The 21867-nt window shown below is 37.9% G+C and overlaps 1 protein-coding gene across 3 annotated transcripts in view; it reads left to right on the top strand.

Moving 5' to 3' along the window:
• usp32 (ubiquitin specific peptidase 32) overlaps positions 1–21867 on the top strand; it is a 113888-nt gene that overhangs the window by 41367 nt on the left and 50654 nt on the right. For all 3 annotated transcript variants that reach the window (XM_033046203.1, XM_033046206.1, XM_033046204.1), the window contains exons 3-5: positions 6254–6359; positions 7009–7127; positions 16433–16592. In XM_033046203.1, the coding sequence (XP_032902094.1) occupies positions 6254–6359; positions 7009–7127; positions 16433–16592 (385 nt within the window). The remainder of the gene's footprint in view (positions 1–6253; positions 6360–7008; positions 7128–16432; positions 16593–21867) is intronic.

The raw sequence follows: 21867 nt of genomic DNA, 5'->3' as shown, positions 1-21867 counted from the left end.
CCTTTTGAATGTAAAAATATACAACCTACCTTCTGCTATTTTCTTTATGAGACTCTGCGGTTGCTGACGGTCGCGGGTTTAAAGATTGATTTTTAAACTACTATAACTATTATTCAAGGCCTTTAAACCTAATAATAGCTTTTGCGACGGGGTCTATCAGCGATTTTTCGTTAATAATTAACTAGGCTGAACATTTTCGATTGGAACAGCTTAGAGAAAATCGCGTTTTAAACCCGCCCCCTCTAAACGGCGCCAAAATCGCGCACAACCTCAGCGGCAGATCTTCAACGACGCTTCAGGTAGGCTTTGCAACATACCTATATATTGGGCTGCAATGTACCAGGATGCTTCCTCGCCAGTGGCTGCCTCTCCAGCAGCTCGTTAGTCCTTTTTGTTATTTTTAGTGCGTTTAAATGTATTTTTTAATGTTTCTCAGTATGTCTTATGCGGGGGGGGAATAAGGGGAAACTTTTTCAGTCACTTACCTGGACGGAGATGCGTCTTTTGTCTGTGTCACATCTTTGCCCCCTCCTCTCTCGCGGCCTACCAACTGGATTGGCGTGGCATTTCCCCCCCAAGACTGGCCCAGAGCTTCAGCAGCAGGCGCAGCGTGGAATTATCACGGAATGATCCCTTGCTGGGGATTGCCTGCCGACTTTAACACCGTGGAGCTGTGGTCTGCGGAGCTTCTAGCCGCGGACGCGGCGCTGACTTTAACATCGCGGAGCAGGGCGATCCCTTGTCGAGGATCGCCAGTGTTACGATCCTTTCCGACGCCGGAGTTTCGATCATCCCGGTGAGAGGGCCTGTACATCGGGCCGTCCGTAGTGGCGACTGCGGAGGGTTCAAAGGCCCCCGACCATGGGTGAACAAAAGGAGGAAGAGTGACTGAACTTTATTGCTTTCCATCACAGTGATAAATGTCGATTCCACTGTGGTGGATGTTTATGTTAAACTCTATTGTGTATTGAGTTCTTTTTATTCATATGGCTGTGTGGTAACTCAAATTTCACTGTACCAGTTGGTGCATGTGACAATAAATGTGAACTTGAACTTCGAAGATTGCAAGAAATTGTTCATTTTATGCATGCTGGTATTTTTGAAGTATTGCAGTAAAAGGCTTGAATCCTTCTGATTGGCTGGGTTGTCACCGTTCTTCAGACTGATTGTTAAGGGGAGGGAGAAGAAAGCTGGAAGTGAAGAGGGGCAGGACAAAGCCTGGCAGGTAACAGGTGGATTTTGATAGGCAGATGGTTGGACAAAGGCCAGCGAGGAAAAGGCAGGAGGTATGAGACAAAAGGATTGTGAATCTAGAGGAAGGATTGAGCGAGAGGGGATAATTGGGTGTGAATCTGTGTGCAGAGGGGAGAGAGTTGGGGGGGGAAGAAAAGAAGCGATGGGGAAGAAGGAGGGGTGGGGGATGTTTTGCAGTAGTTACCTAAAATTGGAGAATTATGTGTTCATACAGCTACCCAAATGGAATATGTGATGCTGTTCCTCAGGCTTGTTTGTCGCCTCACTCTCGTAATGGAGGAGGTCCAGGGCAAAGATCATAATGGGAAGAGGAGTTGAAATGGTTAACAACTCGGGGGTAAAGTGGTTTGTAAGTGTTGGCAAAATGGTTGCTGCGTCTGCGCCTGGTCTCCATAGTTGAGGTGGCTCCATCGGGAACACCTGATGCAGTGGATGAGGGTAGAGGAGGTGCTGTCTGCACATTACTTTACAACTGGATCCTTGACTTCCTCAACAGACCACAATTGGTGTAAATTGGCAACTGCACATCTTCCTTGATAAGTATCAGCACAAGGGCACCTCAAGGTTGTGTGCCCAATCGCTCTATACCAATGATTATGTGGCTGGACACAGTTCCAACTCAAACTTTAAATTCGCCAACAACACCCATGATGTTGGACGAGTTATGGATAATGATGAGTCTGAGTATAGGAGAGAGATAGATGGTCTGATTTGTGCAGCACCAACCTTGCTCACAATGTCAGTAAGACTAAGGAGCTAATTGATTTTAAGAGGTAGGCCAAGGATCTACAAATCTGCGTTCATCAATGGGTCTGTGGTGGACAGTCAACAACTTCAAGTTCCCGGGTGTGCATGCCTCCAAAGATCTGTCCTGGGCCCAGCACATTGATGAAAGCATCATAAAGAAAGCCCATCAATGCCTCTACTTCAGTATGAATACTCACTTGAAACTGTACAGGAGAACATATTGACTGGTTGCATCGCAGCCTGGTTCAGCAACTCGAACACCCAGGAATAAAGGCGAGTACAAAATGTGGCATACTCTGCTGGGTCCATCACAGATATTGACCTCCCCACCATTGTAGGGATTCATAGGAGAGGCTGCAGCAAAAAGACAGCCAGCATCATCAAGGACCTGTACCACCCTGGCTACACTCTTATTTAACACCTGCCAACCGGAAGAAGATACGGGTTTGAGAGCTATGAGCTCCATGTTCAGGAACAGCTTCTCCCCAACATCCATCTGGTTCCTGAACATTAGACACCAATTAAACTTGCACTAAAGACTTTTGTTTTACGCTAATTATTTGTTTTTAATTTATTGCACTTTTTTTGTCTTATGTTATCTGAGTATAGTGCAAATAAAAAATTAATTGTTCCATTTTCATGACATATGATTAATTAAACACTCTTGAGCACTCTTGCCTTATATGCCTCGGCAATACTGAGGTTAATTTAGATAGTAATTGCTGTGCAACATTCTGCCACCTCCATCCTCTCAAGTACAACAACCCAGTTTCCATTCACTATCAGCGTGACAACAAGCCGACAGATACCACAAACCCTCCTGCCCCTTTCTTTTAAACGTTGTTTTAGAAACCTCTTCTATGTTTCTTACTTTCTATTTTTTCTGTACTTATGTCAATCGGCCAACCCACCCTCTGACCCCACCTTTATCCTCAGTGTTGAACTCGTGTCTGAAGGAGGGTCCTGACCTGAAGTTGCCTATCTATGTTCTCCATGATGCTTGCTGCCTGACCCGCTGAGTTACTCCAGCATTTTCTTTGTAAACCAGCATTTACAGTTCCTTGTTTCTACTGATTTAGTTTACTGTTGTTGTATTTTTATACTTTACTGATTTTTTAAAAATCAATTACATGTGTTTTGAATATCCTTCTAAATACCTCTGTCAGACATCTGATTCCTTGACTGATTGTGATTTGGCAGAATGATGCTTCGCTAGCACCAATTCTACGGTAGCAGTGGTACAACTCCTCCCCCCTCTGTCATGGGATAGTCTGAGACTGACTCCCCTTCCCCCCCCCCCCACTCCCCAATCTTTGCACATTCCCAATCCTTTCCATTCGTCACTTTAATTTCATGTTTCATGTATTTTGAGTTTTAATGACCGTTGGCAGATCAATTACCCTCCTGGGATAAATAAAGTTGTATCGTACATCTTTGGTCTTGTTCCTAATCGTCACACAATTTGTCGTGCGAGCATGCAAGAGGTGGTCCATGAAATGGCTAATAGAATATGGAGTGATCTTCCAATACCTATGCATATGGACAATATCAATGTGGAATGATTAGCAGTGCAAAAATAGATGCATGTTTTAATGCGACTTAAAAAAGGATAGAGTAGGGAAATTATATGTGCATTTCGTGAAGAATTAATATTGATTCAGCAAGAATAATTAGGTTCCATGTAACTAACCATTTAAATGCCATGTACATGCTGGTAATTTTATTTACTTTTTAAGCTTAAGGTATTTATCTTTGCAGTGAGGAGCATCAAAGTGCTGATCTCCTTTGCACCTTACAATGTATATCTTTATAATACCTAGAAATGCATTCCTATTAATTGCAGCCTTCCAATAACAAATGGAATAGAGTTTTCCTTGTGAAATAAATAGGAACTAACCTTCTCACTTCAAAAAAACTTGATACTGTAAAGGGACTTAAAGTGACAGGAGGTTAGCAGCAAGGAGTCGCTCTTGCAGATTGAACAGAGGTATTCTGTAAATCTGTATGCGCCCAATCTTTGGTAGTGCAAGTCTGTTAGAACTGACAGGAATTATGGAAGATGGTCTATTGAAAGTATGAGGTAGAAAGGTATGAATGAATGGAAAATCTTAAGGCAACCCAAACCCTATTTTGACTGGAAGAAGTAATTGAAAGAGGTAATGCAGAATATGGAGAAGACACATTTGAGTGCCTTTTGTCAACTACAATAAAAATAAAGCCATGGTTAGGAGAAAAGGAAGACATCTAAAAGGCAATAGTGTGGGAAGTCTTGTCTCCAGAGCATTTATGGCATGACAAAAACTGAACGAATTAAGGGCCTGTCCCACTTTCCCGAGTTATTCACGAATTCTCCCGAGTTTCCAAACTTGCAGAATGTTCGTAACGAGGCTGTAGGAGTCTGTGGATATTTTGTAGCGGCTCGTTATGCCAGCCGTACGTACTCGGGGCTATTTTTTTACTCGTGGGCATTTTTCATCAAGCTGGAAAAAACGTCCCGACTTACCTGATGCCCCCCGTGTACCTACGGCTGGCATAACGAGCCACTACGATATATTCACGGACTCCTACGGCCTCCTACGGACTCGTTACGAACATTCTGCGAGTTTGAAAACTCGGGAGAATTTGTGAATAACTCGGGAAAGTGGGACAGGCCCTTAAACAACGTGCAAGGTGGGAGAAGATGTAGTCGAGGTAGTTGCAGTAATTGTTGGGATTATAATGGACTTTGGTAGCTAAACTATCCTCAATGATTGAGGTGAAGATGTCAAGCGAATTTAGGGAAGAGTTGTATATGAACCATGTCATTTATCTACTTGCTACTAATTTCCACCCCTCTCTCTGTCGTTCATATCAGAATCTATATTTCCCTCTGATATCTCCAGAAATTGTAGTTGAAAAAATATTGGATATCTGCCATGATTAAATGATTTCTGCATTTCTTTTATTGCTGTGGAATTTGGTTCAGTTGCATTTCTGATTAACATTGATCTTCAAAACACTGCTATTAATTACAGCCTTGTCTTGTTGAAGCTAGTCCTTGGCAAGTGCTAGTGTAGCTAGAATGTTGCTTGTCACTTAATAGCCCATGCCTGGATGTTGACAAGGTCCATCTACATCAGGCGTGCTCATACGTCCATAAGATATATCAGTAGAATTAGGCCATTTGGCACATCGAGTCTGTTCCGTCATTCAATCAAGGCTGATCTATTTTTCCCTCTCGACCCCATTCTCCTGCCTTCTCCCCGTAACCTTTGGCGCCCTTACTAATCAAGAACCTATCAATCTCTGCTTTAAAAATGCCCAATGATGTGGCCTCCACAGCAATGAATTCTGTGGAGTACTTCCTTAACTGGAGAGTTTTGCACAGCTGAAAATTGTGAAGTTATTAGCAAACATCTATATTTCTCGCCTCAGGATAGAGGGAAGTTGTAATTGTAGGGAGCTCAGCTGGAGCTTATTTGCTCGGTTGAAGGCAGTCTGTTACCGGCTCTGTGTAATCTACAGCAAATTTAAGTTTGTTAAGTGTCTAATTAAATTTCTTTGTACAAATCTAATATTCTGATGGCTTTCTCCACAACACAAAATACTTATGTCTGTTTCTGTTTGCTTTTCTTTCCCACCCATCAGGAATAATAATTGAAACCAGTCCCTGCTAATATCATGGTCCATAATTCTTTGAAATTTTGTTGAACTCTTGAAAAAAAACTGTAATAGGATATATGGAGATGTCGCCCCACTTGAGTTATGCATCGTGCAGTTTTTTGTAACAGACTGTTGAACTTTGCTACTGCATTGATGCATGTGCCATATAGCTGTTTTGTTTGCGCAGTTTCTCATTACGCTAGTATCCATTAGCCAAAACATCTTGTTTGGGGGGGGATGGCATTGTTTGCATTTGCTTGCTATTGCGCTTTAACAGTTTTCTTATAAAGTTTTGTAATGTTGTATTGCTGCCCAAGCACACAACTGCCACGCTTAAAAGGAACAATATATAGTTGCAAAAATAAACTAATGTCGTCAATGAGTGCGTAACGCGCAATGAATGAACAAGAGTTTCCTCCTATGGATACTGAAGCTGTGGATAAAGTGACTGTAAAATACTTTAAAGGAAAATGGAGAATTAGTATTTCATTCAATTCTGTAAAGGAATTCAGCTGCTTCCATTTTGTAAAATGTTTACATAATTGAATCCTTCCAAAACTCTTATTACAGTATAATTTCTTAATTCTTGATTTTTTTTCTTCTTCTTTAGGTTATTTACCATTCATTTGGCGGAACATCAAAGGGCCTTCATTTTAATAATTTAATAGTGGGGCTAGTCCTCCTGACCAGGGGAAGGGATGAAGAAAAGGCGAAGTGTAAGTATTGCAAAACATTGATCTGCAAATTTTTATATACATTACTGGTTACTGATAGAGACTGCATTCTTTAGCATTGATTTATTATTAAAACAGTTGTAATTTTTCATTTGGGGTCGTAGCGGGTCTCCTCCAAATGAAGAATCAAAGATGTTATTGGAAATGTGTATATTTCTATGACAGTTCAAGATTTTCTTTAGACTATTAATTTTAACATTGTGATGTGACAAAAATTATAACGTACCTGCCATTTTCTTAGCTTAAACAGGCTGTAACAATAAAATTAGCAAAATGACAAAGGCTTCTTTACTAAAAAAGTATTATTTGCTATGTTTGTTTGAAGTTGATAATTTTATCAAAATTATATTTATCAAAATTAGAATGCCATATTATGACGGTAACCTGAATAAATACTTAGAGAAGTTGGAATAGGTAATTTGTCCTCCTCAAATGCACCAATTGAATTTAATAGCTGGCAAAATAAATGTCTGTAAAGATTGTTGCATTCAGTCTCCAATTGTTTTAACTATCTAGAGTTTAGGCTGGGGGTTGGGGAGGAACAGTGAAATAATTTAGAGATGTCCCCATCTCCATAAAAACATGAAAATATTTTGTGGGCTGCATTTTGATGTACGTATTTCCGTTACAGATATTTTTAACCTCTTTGCAAATGAATCTGGGAGCTATGTTGTACGAGAGGAAATGGAAACGATGTTACGAGCTTGTGATGGAGAAGTTCAACTGGGAGTCAAAAATTGCTTTATAGAGGTAGGCATTATATTTTGTAGAGGTAGTGAGTTATATTTTGTTTGCATATAAATTGATCCAAATATTCAAATTGGGAACTATGCCAGATTGAGAAATCTGAAAGGACCAACGGGAACTTTTAACAACATTCTGCATGTTATGTGAAAGGAGTTGCAGATTAATGTTTCCGCTCACATCCTTTATCAAACCATGCCTATCCATATTCAGATAGATCCTGCCCCTATAAATCCCCGCCAATATCGTTTTCATCAATGCCGTCACGCTCACTGGCCTACTGTTCCCAGGCATGTCCTAGCTGTTCTTATAAATATTACAGCATTAACCACACTTCAGTCTTCCACAACTTCACCTGTGGCTAAAGATCCACGATTTCCTCCCTATCTTTCCACAAGGTCTGAGGATGCACTTTGTCAGTCCTGAGGAATTTTATTTTTAATGTGTTTTAAAATTGCTAATACCTCTGTTTTGCAACACAGCTGTCATTTCTACGTGGTGAAACCAAAATGTATAAAAATGGCCTTCAATAAAATTTGAGAATGTGCACTTTAAACACGTGATTTTTTTTCTATTACAAATCTCAAATTGTGGGGTACATAGGCAAATAAATAAATGATTGGTCTTTGTCCCAAACATTATGGAGGGCAATGTATATTTAGTCCTAGTCCTCATCCATTTCCCTCAATTCCTTAGCTTCAACGATCTTCACAGTATTTCCTGGCTGAAGGTGGGATTGTCAGTAGGAATAACTAAAATATTTTATCAGAGAGTATGATTCAAATGGGAATCTTAAATATTCTGAAAAAGTTTACTATTTGTTTTAGTTCCCCAGTAGTCACAACATTGGCACAATGGTTAATTGCTCCAGGTTCAATCCTGACCTCAGTGCTGTGTGTGTGGAGATTGCCTGTTCTCCCTTGACCATGAGGGTTGATGTCAAGTGCTCTTACTTCTTCCCAGATCCCAAAGATGTGCTGATCAGTAGCTTATTGTTATTGTCAAATGTAAATTGGTCCTAGTGTAGGTGGGTGTCAGGGGAATCGAGGGAAATGGATGAGGATGCTGGAGGGGAATATGCGGCAAGTGTAAATGGATGCTTGATGGTCAGCACAGTCTTGATAGGCCAGAATCTTGTTTCTGTACTGTCTGATTCTAAAGCATGAACCATTACTTTAAACAACTTCCAAACAAACTGGAAGCTTCTGTCACAGAACGTCTAGGTTGGCAGCTTCAATTTAATTTTGGTATGCAGAAGCTATTTCAAGTTTTATCACAGGAAGTTCAATTGCACATCTTTTGGATGAAACAATGTAAAATAGTACTTAAACCCAAATAGAGATATCGAACATCTTATTGCACTGAAGTTGGGTCTCTTTGCAACTTGCCTGATAAATTGTCATATAATTACAGAATGGATATAGCACAAAATGCTGTCATTAAGCCTGCCAAGTCCATTCCTGTTTTGTGCAAGAGAAATCTAATTTGACCCATCCCCATGCTATCTCTCCATAGAACTACATTTTTTATTTTCATATAGTTATTCAGCCTCTTGAATTCTACGTGAAACCTCCACAATTGCCCAGGCAGGGTATTAAAGACCTTAAGCACTTCTTGATTTTAACAAATAAAAATATTTTTTTCCTCATCACTTCTTTGCTTATCACCTTCATTCAATTCTTGATCACCTTCCACCTAGTCCTCGATCATACTCATTTCCCAATGGCAACATGTTATCTATATTTTGTATTATAATATGAATCGGGAATATGAGACCATTCAGCCCCTCGGTTTTGCTCCCTCAATTATTAAGATAATGGCTGGCCTGTATTACTGATTTTTCATCTCCATCTACTGGCAACAACCTCCAAACCTTCCTTGTCAAATATTTATCTGCCTGTGCCTTGAAAATATTATGAGATCATGAGTAGTCAACTTGGTAACTTCCTCTGAACTCTCTCTAGTGCATGCATGTACATTGCTTCTCAAATAAAGAAACAAAATACTCCAAGCATGATCTCATGAATACACTTGTGGCAAGACCTCCTCCTTCTATAGTCGATCATTTTTGCAATAAAGACAAATCATTTGGATTTCAAATGTGTCTGAATGCTAAATTCCTCTGTTTGATCTAGGAGGATGCCCAGATCTCTCTGTAATAATAATAATAATAATAATAATGGATGGGATTTATATAGCGCCTTTCTAGAATACTCAAGGCGCTTTACATCGTATGGTGGTATTCTGCTGTCACTCTCCGTTCTAACAATACTTTGTATTTTCTGTTCTAAATGGATAACCTCACATTTCCCAAAATTACTCTCCAACTTCCCAAACTTTGCCCTTTTTGTTTTTTAAACCAATGGTGACAAAGGCAAAGGTTCTTTTGTGTTATTTTGACCAGCTTTGAATGTCATTTACACAGCAGATTTTAAAGCAGCAGTTTTCAGGCTCATCTCTAAATTAATCAGTATTGTAAGTCTTCAAGTGTAGTTGCTTTGTTTACAATGCAGAATTCAAGGCTTGTCCTTCTGTACAAGTGAAAAGTTTGTTTTTTACTGAGAATTGGGTAGGAAAGGTGTGTGGAGGCAAAATGAGGACGTGTGACCATTAATACTCTGTCTCTGAGTTGGTTGGTTGGTTGGTTATTCCAGGTAGGACTGGTTAGTGAGTGTTGTGTTTTCATTTGAAACAAATTCCATATTCTTCTTTAAACAAACAGAACTATTTATTTTGTGTAAGAATAAATGGAGCCTGATTCTGGAATCAATCAGAAATGACCATTTTGGAAAGAGAGCAGGTGAAGAAATAATTGACATTTTGTACATGCTTCCCTATACTTCTAAAAGTCTGATCTTATTCAAGTTTAATATTTTTGGCAACTGTGTCCTCAACTGCCCGACCCTCCTGAAATCTTCCCACTTTCCCAACTCTTTATTTCTTCAAGAATATCCTTTCACTTTAATCAACTTTTGGTCTGTCCCAATATATAATGTGCCCTGATAGCGTATTTAGTTCGATAATTCTTCTGTGAGCTTGCCTTGGAAAGAACTATCAAAGATATGCGTACTTCCCTTCTGTAAACATATTATCTGGGGCATGTGATGACATTGTCACTCGAATTTAAAAAAACACTCCACTCAAGAACTTGGGTTCCCTTTTTTTTGTCTCTACGATCACATTTGGTGACGAGCAAAGATAGATAAAATAATTGATTACGTAATAGGAATTTTGACGACTGCTAGTTGTAATCACGTTCATTGGATACTTTAGGTTCCTCTTTCGTAGTTATTTGTGTGGTTCCTTTTGGGGCTTCCCCAACAAATCATGAACCCATGTGTACTTAAACACTGTAGACAGATTTGGAGGGAGCTATTCCTTGACGGTACACATATTTAAAGAGAAATTCATAATTGACTTTACGCAGGTTGGTGTAAAATACATTTGTAATGTCTGCCCTGAGGGCTGATAACAATGTGTGTGCTTGATATAAAAAAAGACTTCACTTAGAATAAGAAAAAGCATAAGGATTATATGAACAATGGTGGTACGTGTGGTAAGTAATAGTTTTACTTCATTAATTCATGTGAATATGTTCACTGAAACTAATTTGTAATGTACCTTCAAAAATTTGAATAATCAGAACTCATAAGTTGTGTGAGGCATCCTACCTTGAAAGCACAGTGCAAATGCATATTCTGACATTATACAGTGATATTTTTAATTGGATTGTTCAATGATGCATGTATGTAAGTGGTTGCAGTATCATTTAAAAAGCTTCTATAATGAGGAATTGTTATCAACATGGCCCAGTTTGAGTTTTTACAATTATAGCTTTATTTTGGTACTTTTGCTGCGTGCAATAGCCAATTTCTGTGGTTATAACTGTACTTTTTATCAAGCCACAGAGAGCACCGTGTATGAAATATCTGGGTTTATGGATTGCAGATTGAATTTTTTTTTCCTGCTATCTCATGTACATTTCATCCCATCACATCACTGAATGGAACTAACCGAGAGACATCACAATGATGAGTAGTGTGGTTTAGTTAATGTAATGGTGCAACTGTTAAAAGGTAAGATTATACAGAAGCATAAGGCAAAATAGTTGGATACTTTGCAATGCCATTTAGTATTGACATCCTTGATAAACTTACTATGGCAAAGGCCACTTGGTTCATGGAGTCTATGCCAGCTTCCACCAGTTTAATATGTCCCAGTACCATTCATCCTCGCCTTATCCCCCTGTAGCCATACAACTTCTTTCACATGGCCACCAACTATCCCTTTTGACTCTTTTACCTCTCACCTACAAAAATGGGCGACTTGCAGTCCAGTTAACTTATCAGCATATCTTTTGAATGTCACTGGGAACCAAAGCACCCAAAGGAAGGTTTTAGCATTGATCAATACTTTGAATATGGCCAGAAGAATTAGCTGAACAACATATAAAATATGCCATTTCTCCTTCAGGAATTTTAATAACATTGGGTTCGTAAGTTTGGTAGCCATTGAGATTGCTGAAAATTCCACCATTATTACCAAATTAATTGAATACCAATCTTTTGGTGGTAAAACAATGGCAGAAATAGAATAGTGAGCTGGTGCCTGGTCTGCACTTTATACATAGCACAATATGCAGATCATTCGTAACTGATTATGACTGGAATCTTCCATCTGAGATAGATTAACTGAACACATAAATATAAATAAATCAAATAAAAAAATAATGTGATTCTTAAAGGTTGTGTTTGAAGTACTCCAATCATTCCTCAGCAAGGAACAATAAACCGATCGACCACAATCTATAAAGCATAGAGAAAAATTCAGCAAATCATAATTTAATAACATATTGCATATTGTTCCAAGTCAAAATGGACAAGAGAAAAATAAGTGGAAGAACTATTTTTGCACTTTGAGTAGCTTTGTTTTCTACCAGTGTGTTGTGATTTCCCTGAGGAAGCTGGGAAAATTGAAAGTTTCATGTGTTGTCAGAGATGAAGCAGAAAGCGAGTATGTAGAGCAAAGGGGAAGATACAGAGTGCATTTTAGTGCATCAGTTCCATAGACAATACTGAACAATATCAAATTCTGCTTCCTTGAATTTTCCCCTACCACTTCCAAATATGCTTAATCTGAGTAAGTACTAGGTCTATTCCCCTCATGAAAAGCAATCCGGCAAAGACTATACCCCCCTTATCCTACTCCAGCTTTATTACATTTGTTATGTGTGTGTGTGTGTGTGTGTGTGTGTGTTAGTGTTTGTATATGTATATGTGTGCGTGTATATATATGTGTATATATGTGTGTATATATATGTATATATATGTATTATATATATATATGTATTATATATATATATGTATATATATGTATTATATATATATGTATATATATGTATTATATATATATGTGTGTGTGTGTGTGTGTGTTATAAGTGCAAAAATAGTTTTCCACATTTTTCTCTTGTCCAGTTTCACTTAGAACAATATGCAATAGGTTATTAAATTATGATGTGCTGAAATGTTCTCCATGTTTTATATAGACTGTGATTGGTCAGCTTATTAATTCTTCCTGAGAAATGATTAGAATACTTTAAACACTCCCTTAAAGAATTACATTTTTTTTAAGATTGTTATATTTATTATAGATGAATCAAGTAACATTCCGGTGTTTGCAGATATGTGGCGTAAAGGTAGTCAGTTAAGGAAAATTTGTGATCTGCTTTTGACCCAAATCAAAATGTATCTTCAACCTAGCATTCACAAGGAAGTTTACATCCACTTCCACAACATCATCTCATTTCAGTGAAACACATCCTCAACTTCTCTAAAGATCTGAATCTTTTCCAGAATCCCATCTTCTGCAACTACTTCATGCGCAACACTTGTCCAACACATTTTTGTTCTACTTTCTGACCACATTAGCTGCAAATGTTTGTACACTTAAAATTGCCAATTTAAAATTTGAATTACTGAAGATTTTGTCTTTTTTTGTGAAATGTAGTAATGTGATATTTAGGATGAATAAAAAACAAAATAATCCCTTAAAGTGATCATTAAATATATTGTGGAAAAACTTGCAAAATATTTATATTTCAAAGTAGTTTACTTTGTCACCACAATGCTAATGAGAGAGTTCTTAAATTTTCTTAAAATTGGTGTGAAAGTTGGAAAACCTGATTATCTACAATGTTGAAATGGATATCCCAGTGCACTTGTCAGAAGAACAAAAGCGGAAAGTCAGCTTCTTTAAGACTAAGTTCCCTAACATGGTAATGTTATAGTTCTAGAATTTACCAAGCAAGTCTCGGCAGGCATTTTTCCATTTCATAGATGTATATGGTAAGCATATCTGCTAGAATTCCAAAAGGTTGAGGTGTTAAGTACTGGTTAATTGACGCATATATATTGCTGACTGGTCTATTTTTATTTCTAAATTTACTTTCAATTAGGAATATTTCAAATTATAACACAATCTTGCTGGAAAATAGTTTTCTTTTGCCTGTACCTCCATAAGTCTACATTTTTTCAGGATTCCCACACATTTTGCTGGAGTTTTGGAAACAATTTCCTGGCTAAGCATGGACATTTTCTTGTCACTCTGAAATTTTCAACAACATTATTTTGTTTAGAAGCCTGTGACATTAAATATTGACCAAATCAAATATTTAATATTCATTTTGATTCCTTTGTTCATCCTTGCAATCATTTTGATCTTTGAGATATACAAAATCATGAGAGGAATAGATCGGGTAGACTCACAGTGTCTCTTGCCCACAGTAGGGGAGTCAAGAACCAGAGGACATAGGTTTAAGGTGAGAGGGAAAGATTTAATAGGAACCTGAGAGGTAACCTTTTCACACATAGGGTGATGGGTGTTTGGAACGAGCTGCTGGAGGAGGTAGTTGAGGGAGGTACTGTCAGAACGTTTAAGAAACATTTAGACCGGTACAAAGATAGGACAGGTTTAGAGGGATATTGACCAAATGCAGACAGGTGCAGAAGGGACATGGTGGCCAAGTTGGGCCGAAAAGCCCGTTTTCACATTGTCGGACTCTATGACCCTATTTCCAATTGAGGCTGAGATTTTTGAAGAAAAGCTTTAAATTCACATAAAAGGAAATTAACATTCCAATTATTTAGCATATTAATTGCACCCATTGGTATGTATGAGGTCATGTTATGTATTAAAAACAAAATAATGTACTTATTTCACCTTGCATGCTGTAGGGTGCCAGTCAATATTTGGAGATTACTCTAAGGAATTATATTCTTATTTGTCTACAGCAGGAGACTCTTGAATTTTAAAGGGAGTTTACTAATATTAAGCCCTATAAAGCAATCGCAACACAAATAACATGATTTTCAGTCATTTTTTAAATTGTAATAATGGCAAAGCTTTGTTATGATTTCAACCTGAAACGAGCATTAATCTTTGAGTTACACTTGGAGGTGATTTAACACCACATTACGAAGCTGCTGTCAGTCTTCAGGTTTGCCTACAATGTGGATATTTCCACTGCAATCACTGAAATATATTGAATTTTAATGAGCCTAAGCTTTTTTTGTGAATTGGTCTTGATTCAAATTACTCTGAAAATGCCATAAGATTTGCACAAGTGCCAAGTGAAATTCTAAATAGCTCTAAGCTGTGATTAGAGATCTACAACATTCTCTGAGCCATAACAATAATTTTATGTATATGGATTATTTCCTCAAAAAAATCAAAACTCAATGGGTTCTTCATCAAACTGCTGGTAATAACCCGCAGGGGTAAAAGGATTCCCAAGCTTTCTGATTTAAGCTTTGTCAACCATTTTCTGGCTACACTTTGCTATTATACTCACTGTGGGCTCCTGCCTACTGAAGCTGGGCCATATTTGAATTTCAACCACAAATCCACTCAGTGGGGTGAAAATAATCCCGGCATTCACCCTCTTGGATTGAGTTTATGAATTGCTTGCTATTGAATAAGGAAATGGGTGATTAATTTCTAAGACATTTTGCTTCCACATCCTATTTCTGTACTCTAATGTGTTTCTTAATTTTTTATTTCAAATACCAATTAGTATTGTTGAGGTCGCTGTACTTGAAAGGACCTTTGTGGTGATGAGCACTTTTTTTTCAGAATACCGAATGATTTCTTAAAAATGATTGTTTTATTATGACTACACTATTAGTTATATCTCATCTAATTTTTCTCAGAATTCAATACATACTTTCTTTAAATGTTTAGTTATTACATATTTTTATAGGTGTTGCCAAAGCAGCTTTCTGTAGTATGAAGATTATAAACTATGTCTAATAGTTTGCATAATATTTTAAATCATTTTTAAAATGCGCTTCTTTAAACTTAGTTGTTATTGACGTAATACTGAAACATGAATATTTCATAGAATATCTCATTTGAAACTGAAATACAGCAGAGCACATTTCTCAACCTAAGTAACCATGCTGCTATTTGTGTTCACCATAATGATGCCTGGATTAGGGGGAATTAGCTACAGGGAGAGGTTGAACAGATTTATATTGTTTTCTCTGGAAAGCTGGTCTGATAGAAGTATTTAAAATTGAGACCTAGGATAGACAGTCAGAACCTTTTTCCAAGAATGGGTAGCACAAAGTTGCTGCCTTGCAGCGTCAGAGACTCTGGTTCAATCCTGACTACGGGTGACGTATGCACGGAGATTTTACGTTCTCCCTGTGATTGGGTGAGTTTCTTCCGGGTGCTCCGGTTTCCTCCCACATTCCAAAGACATGGAGGTTTGTAGGTTAATTGACTTCTGTAAATTGCCCTGAGCGTGTAAGATGCGAAACTGGGATAAAATAGAACTAGTGTACAGGTGATCGTTGGTCAGCATGAACTAGGTGGGCCGAAGGGACTTGTTTCCATGCTGTATCTCTAAAACTAAAACTAAATGCTAGAGGGCATAGGTTGAAGGTGAGATAAGCAAAGTTAAGGTGATACGCAAGGTAACTTTTTTTTTTCAGAGGATGGTGAGTAAGTGGGACACGCTGCCAAGGATTGTGACTTTTGAGTAGGCATATTAGATCTGTAGCGGATGACATGCAAGTAAATAAGAGGTGTTTGGCATCATGTTTCTCACAGTCATTGTGAGCTGCAGGGTCTTGTGCTGTACTGTTCTATGTAAGCTGAATTCTGACCCATTAAAGAGAAATCAGTGATAGTTCTAGTTACTTGTGATTTTAATTGTGCTCAAAGCCCGCATTTCAGTCTTGTAAATCTTTTGGTCATGATGTATAGATTTTGCGCAAAAATTCTAGTTTGTCATTTTGGTTTTATTTTAGGGAGAAAAGGTAAATTATGAGAAGTTCAAGAATTGGCTCCTTCAGAATAAGGATGCATTCACATTTGCTCGATGGCTGCTGTCGGGAGGAGTGTGTATCACTCTTACTGATGATAGTGATACACCTACATTTTATCAAACTCTGGCTGGAGTCACTCACTGTAAGTATATTTATTTTCTGAAAAGGGGGTGGGATTTGCTGACATCCTAGATATTTACAACTAGCATTTAAGATATTTTTTGCTGTGCTGAGTATTATTAAATTCAACATGCAGACCTTTCCTTTTTGTGAAGAGTCCATTTATCTATGCTTGTCATTGCTGTATTTTAAGCTGCTTGCTTTTTTTTCCGCTTTACGTCTCAACAAGCAGGTGACTGCAAAGGACGTCAGGACCTGCTCTTGATGCAAGAGTGTGTCTGAGCTTAACCTAAGGAAAAAGCTGTACAATTCCCCCTGGTGTGACATCAGAATTGGATGCATTGTCCACTACTTCTTCTTAATACTTTCACTTCTCATTTCTGATGTCATTGAAGCAGCAATCTGAAACAGACCATTCTTGTTCCACTATTTGAATATACAAAAAGCTGACAGTTGTTATGTAATGGAAGTTTGGGTTTTCAATGTGTATTTTGTCTAATTGGGTAATTAATAAGTATCATTCTGTTTTGGACAAAGATGGTGGAAAAGTGTCTTAAGGGCCTGTCCCACTTGGCGATTTTTTTCGGCGACTGCCAGCATCATTGACTGACGTATCAGGTCACCGTAAGATTTGCGGCATGATAACGTTTGGCGCGCGGTGTTTTTTCAAGTGTCGCAACACTTTTTGTCGCCGCTGGATTTTGAAATGTTCAAAATCTTTTGGCGACACTAATATGACGCCGGCAGTCGCCGAAAAAATCGCCAAGTGGGACAGGCCCTTTACTGAATTTTTAAATTTAATTTACAAAATAAGTATTAGTTCGGAGTAATGGAAACTTTGTGGACCATGTCAATGAATCTGATTTCCAATAGGATTCTAGTTTAGTCTTGAGCCAAACAAGTTAGTCGAGCAGATTTTCAAAGCTCTCAATTGAATTAATTTTTGAGCTTGCACTAGTGCTGGTATTTTAATACTTTTTACTTTGTAAAATGTTGACATCTATGCCATGCAAGAGATTTCAAATATGGCATATCTACAAATGCTATTTTTAAAATTTCCAACAGTGTTGAAATAGATAAAATGTTGTGACGATAGGAAAATTAACTCACCTGATATCATAAAAGGCTTATACAGAAAGGTCTTTGAGGCTTGTTTGTGACGTTGCTTATTCTGACACGTGGTATGTCTGTACATTATACAGTAAGTGACTTCCAAATTTGAGCTTCAGGGGAATGTGAATTAATCACAAATTTGAGATTAAAGGTGGATAGAACACTAATGGAAACAGTAATAGACTTAGCAATTGGAAGTGCATTAAACAAGGAGGAAGATAGAAATTGACCTCGAGGCCACAGGCAAACTCGCACAACATGGCAAATGAAATTCAGCACAGAAACGTCAGGAAATTTACCTCTGTAGGAAAGATAAAGATAGACCGTACAGGCAACGTGATGCAAATTTTAAAGGGGTGAAGGAACAAAGGCACCCTGAGGTGTATTCTTTTTAATTTTTTAAAGGTAGCAAAACAGATTTGCAAAGGGTTACTGACACACCACGCTATCAATATTGTATGTCTTTATAGCTGACGCCATGATGAATGTTATTAGTCTTGATTCTTCTCACTTGATTGAAATTGAGTAGAAGGAATGCAAGTCGGAGCATATCTGGCATGCAGCTGGCTTTTGTCATCCATCACGAGATCTATCTGGACACTGCACAAACTCTTGAATCTTGATCTCAGCCAAAACCTTTCATTATTCAAATTTGATTTTTTTTTTAAATTGATCTAATATTTAAGCTAATATCCATATTACTACACCTCTTGGGACATGGAAACGGGCCTCTCCACCCACCTCACCAAAATGCACATCTAAGTTAGCCCTATTTGCCTGCATTTGACTTGTACCTATCAGAACCTCTCCTATCCATGTACTTCCTCTGGCAGCTCACTCCATATACCCTCAGTATGGAAAAACTTGCTCCTCAGGTTTCTATTAAATCTTTCTGCTCTCACTTTAAACCTAGACCCTCTAGTTCTTGATGCCCTAACTCTGGAGAAAAGACTGTATGCATTCACCAATCTATGCCTATCTCATTTCCGGATGGGTTCTGCAACTTTAATGTGACAAACCAACAATCTTCCAGTCTTGACTCGTGTTTGCCTGATTTCAGACTTGTCAACCTGATCATAGCCAGATCATTTCCAGTAACTTCTTAGCCCCTACTCCCCGACCTGCCAAATCTCCTGAAATGTTTACCCTTTCCAATTCCTCATTTACTTCCTATCTCTTGGCAACATCACCTTCAGATATGGTGTTATTTACTGACATCAACATTGAAGTGTCTACCCACGCTTTTCTTGATGACTGCGCTACTAGTATCAGTTGACTCGGATTAGTTATCAAATAATGGTAGACAAAAGTGCTGGAGAAACTCAGCGGATGCGGCAGCGTCTATGGAGCGAAGGAAATAGGCAACGTTTCGGGCCGAAACCCTTCTTCAGATTAATTATCAAATATCCAGTTTTGAGTTGGCCATAACTACTTCTGTTTTAACAATTGATTCCATTTCCTTAAACAGGCTTAAACTCTGACTTTACTATAGAATAAACTTTTATACCACTAAGTAACAGATAAGTCAAAGTATTTCTTCTGACAGTCATTGTGAAGGTTTCTCCATAATGGTAATTATGATGTTTATGATAGCTGCTAAGCTGTTGTACATCTCTTCCAGACCAATCTATTATGATTCTTCCCTCTTAATGCTGTTTGATTTCCCTGGTGGCTGTAAATAAAATGACATTGCTTTTATCTCTGAGTAGCTGGGTGAAGGATCAAGGATAAAGAACTTTGTGTAAGTGCTTCAACAGATAACCCCAAATTAGGCTGAAAGTCAGTTGTACAGCACACCAATAAACCCTTCAGACCACATGTCCGTGCTGACTTTGTCCCATTTGCCTTCACTAGGTCCATATTATTCCATGCCTTTTTTTTAAGCCTAAATGTCTCTCAAATGCACTGATTGTACCTGACTTCCTTGATTAGAATTACCCAAATAACAACACATAATTTGAATTTAATGTAGCGCCGTATTTACAGTGTTTAGATGCCATTTGCCTGTGGTAGTGTCTGCTGTTTAGAATAGTTGATACAGTCCAATAAACATTTCTTCCATTATTATAAAAGGAAAAGAAAAACTCCAGTTTCAGGATGGTTGGAATAAGTGCCTGCTATTGAAATTGTTTAGCCTTTCAGAGTATAAAACCGGTTATAATTATGAACATGGATCTGAAACATTATTGACCAATGTATGAATGCTCTCCTTTTCATCAGATTAAATCTATCACTTGTTCTGTCCCTTTTGTACCAGTTTTGAGTGGTGGTAAATGCCAGCTGTTTGAAATGTGATGCAGAAATGTTTGAATAATTCTAACATGCAATATTGTTGTTTTTTTGCTTTCTAAATCTTTGAGGGTTTTATTTTGGCTAAATAAACCAACAGCGAAACAAATCACAAAAATAGGATTTTAATTTAAACATGAACAAAGGATTAATAGTTTCTATAATTGCTTTCTGATGAAGCATATCCTTGCATGCAAAGGATATGCAACAAAATACTAAACATCTTTCATTTACATGATATTGCTGTGTCCCAAACATTATGGTGCCCTGAAGTGGGGGGAAGTATGTATAAACACTGCTGTAATTTCTAGCCCTTGTGGCTAAAGGGATCAGGGGGTATGGAGAGAGGACAGGTACAGGATACTGAGTTGGATGATCAGCCATGATCATATTGAATGGCGGTGCAGACTCGAAGGGCCGAATGGCCTACTCCTGCACCTATTTTCTATGTTTCTACACGGTGAAACCAAAATGTATAAAATCTGACAATGTGCACTTTAACCACATGTGATTTTTTTCTATTACAAATCTCAAATTGTGGAGTACAGAGGCAAATAAATAAACGATGGAAAGTGAAATTGTCCCACACATAATGGAGGGCACTGTAGTAGGGCATCCTTCATGATTCTTACTCCCCACCTCACTTCCCCAATCTCTACACTTGTGAATTAGCCCTTCTGACATTTTTTACTTTTGATGAGGTGGTCTTTTACTTGAAATATTCTTTTCTGTTATTGACTGGGCTGCAAAGTACTTACAAAATGTTCTGTCTATATTATGTTGTGTGAGATTGAACACCAACTTTTTTTGAAGTTGATGGAGGGAATTTTAACATCATGTGCCAATTAGAGAAATTGCTGGTGCAATGTAATCGTCAGCCTGTCTCATTATCCTCTTAATTCTTAGTCATACTCTGAGCAGGTGGATTTACTCCAGATGACCTTCTGTGTCCCATGATTGAATGCTTCATTTTGCTGCAGAAATGACCATGATTAAGTTACACAATTTGAATACACTTTCCATTTGTTGTCCTCTGCAATTGGCTGACCTGTTGAGCTTTCTTTTGAGATCTACCTTCATTTGAGTATGGGCATAAATCTTGTTCGAGTGTTGTCAGTGCGGGTTGGACTATGGTCTGCCTGTACTGCTGCCCGCCAGAAAGGATAGTACCTGCAGATGGGTGAATGATTATTGGGGCCAGGCAAGTTACAGTATTTCTGAAATCTTCCCATGAAATTCACTTTGCATTGCAATGTAAACTGATACTTGGTTCTCTGAGTAAAATACCATATAATGACTGAAACTTTAATGTTTATGACAAGGCTAGTATTTGAACAAACAATATGAATTGTAATGCTGAGTAATTAATAATATTATTTGTACAACTTTGGAAATGTATCTTTACTTTCATTGCTCTTTGTCAATGTATCTAAGTTCTATATTCAATGTTGGGCTGTTTCCATGCTGCATAACTCTGATTCTATGGAGTTGAAGCATATACAAATATATGCAAGGATAATGTTACTTGATTTTGTGTTTACAGCAATATGCATTAATTTCTGCAATGCACATACAGAATAACTTCTCAATGAATTATGTAGATCTGATTTTCCTTTAGAATTGAAACAAGGATGTGACTACGGTAGAAGCCTGGTCAAAACGTGGACAAATGGGATTAGTATAGATAGGCATCATTGGTCAATGTGGAAGAGGTGGGCTATAAGGGCCTGTTTCTGTGCTGTATGTTTTGTCTCAGTTCATCAAAATCCTGGATGATAGTCCTGATTTGGAGAAGATGTAGTAATTCCTATAAACAGATTCTTATGAGGTGGTAGTGCTGATAGTGTTAGCTATGGAAGTGGATAAATTTATGACTTTTTAAAGATATTTGGAAC

The sequence above is a fragment of the Amblyraja radiata genome, chromosome 28, assembly GCF_010909765.2.
Source record: "Amblyraja radiata isolate CabotCenter1 chromosome 28, sAmbRad1.1.pri, whole genome shotgun sequence".
NCBI lineage: Eukaryota > Metazoa > Chordata > Chondrichthyes > Rajiformes > Rajidae > Amblyraja > Amblyraja radiata.
Note: the sequence above shows the minus strand (reverse complement) of the source record. Positions and strands in the feature narration are given on the sequence as shown.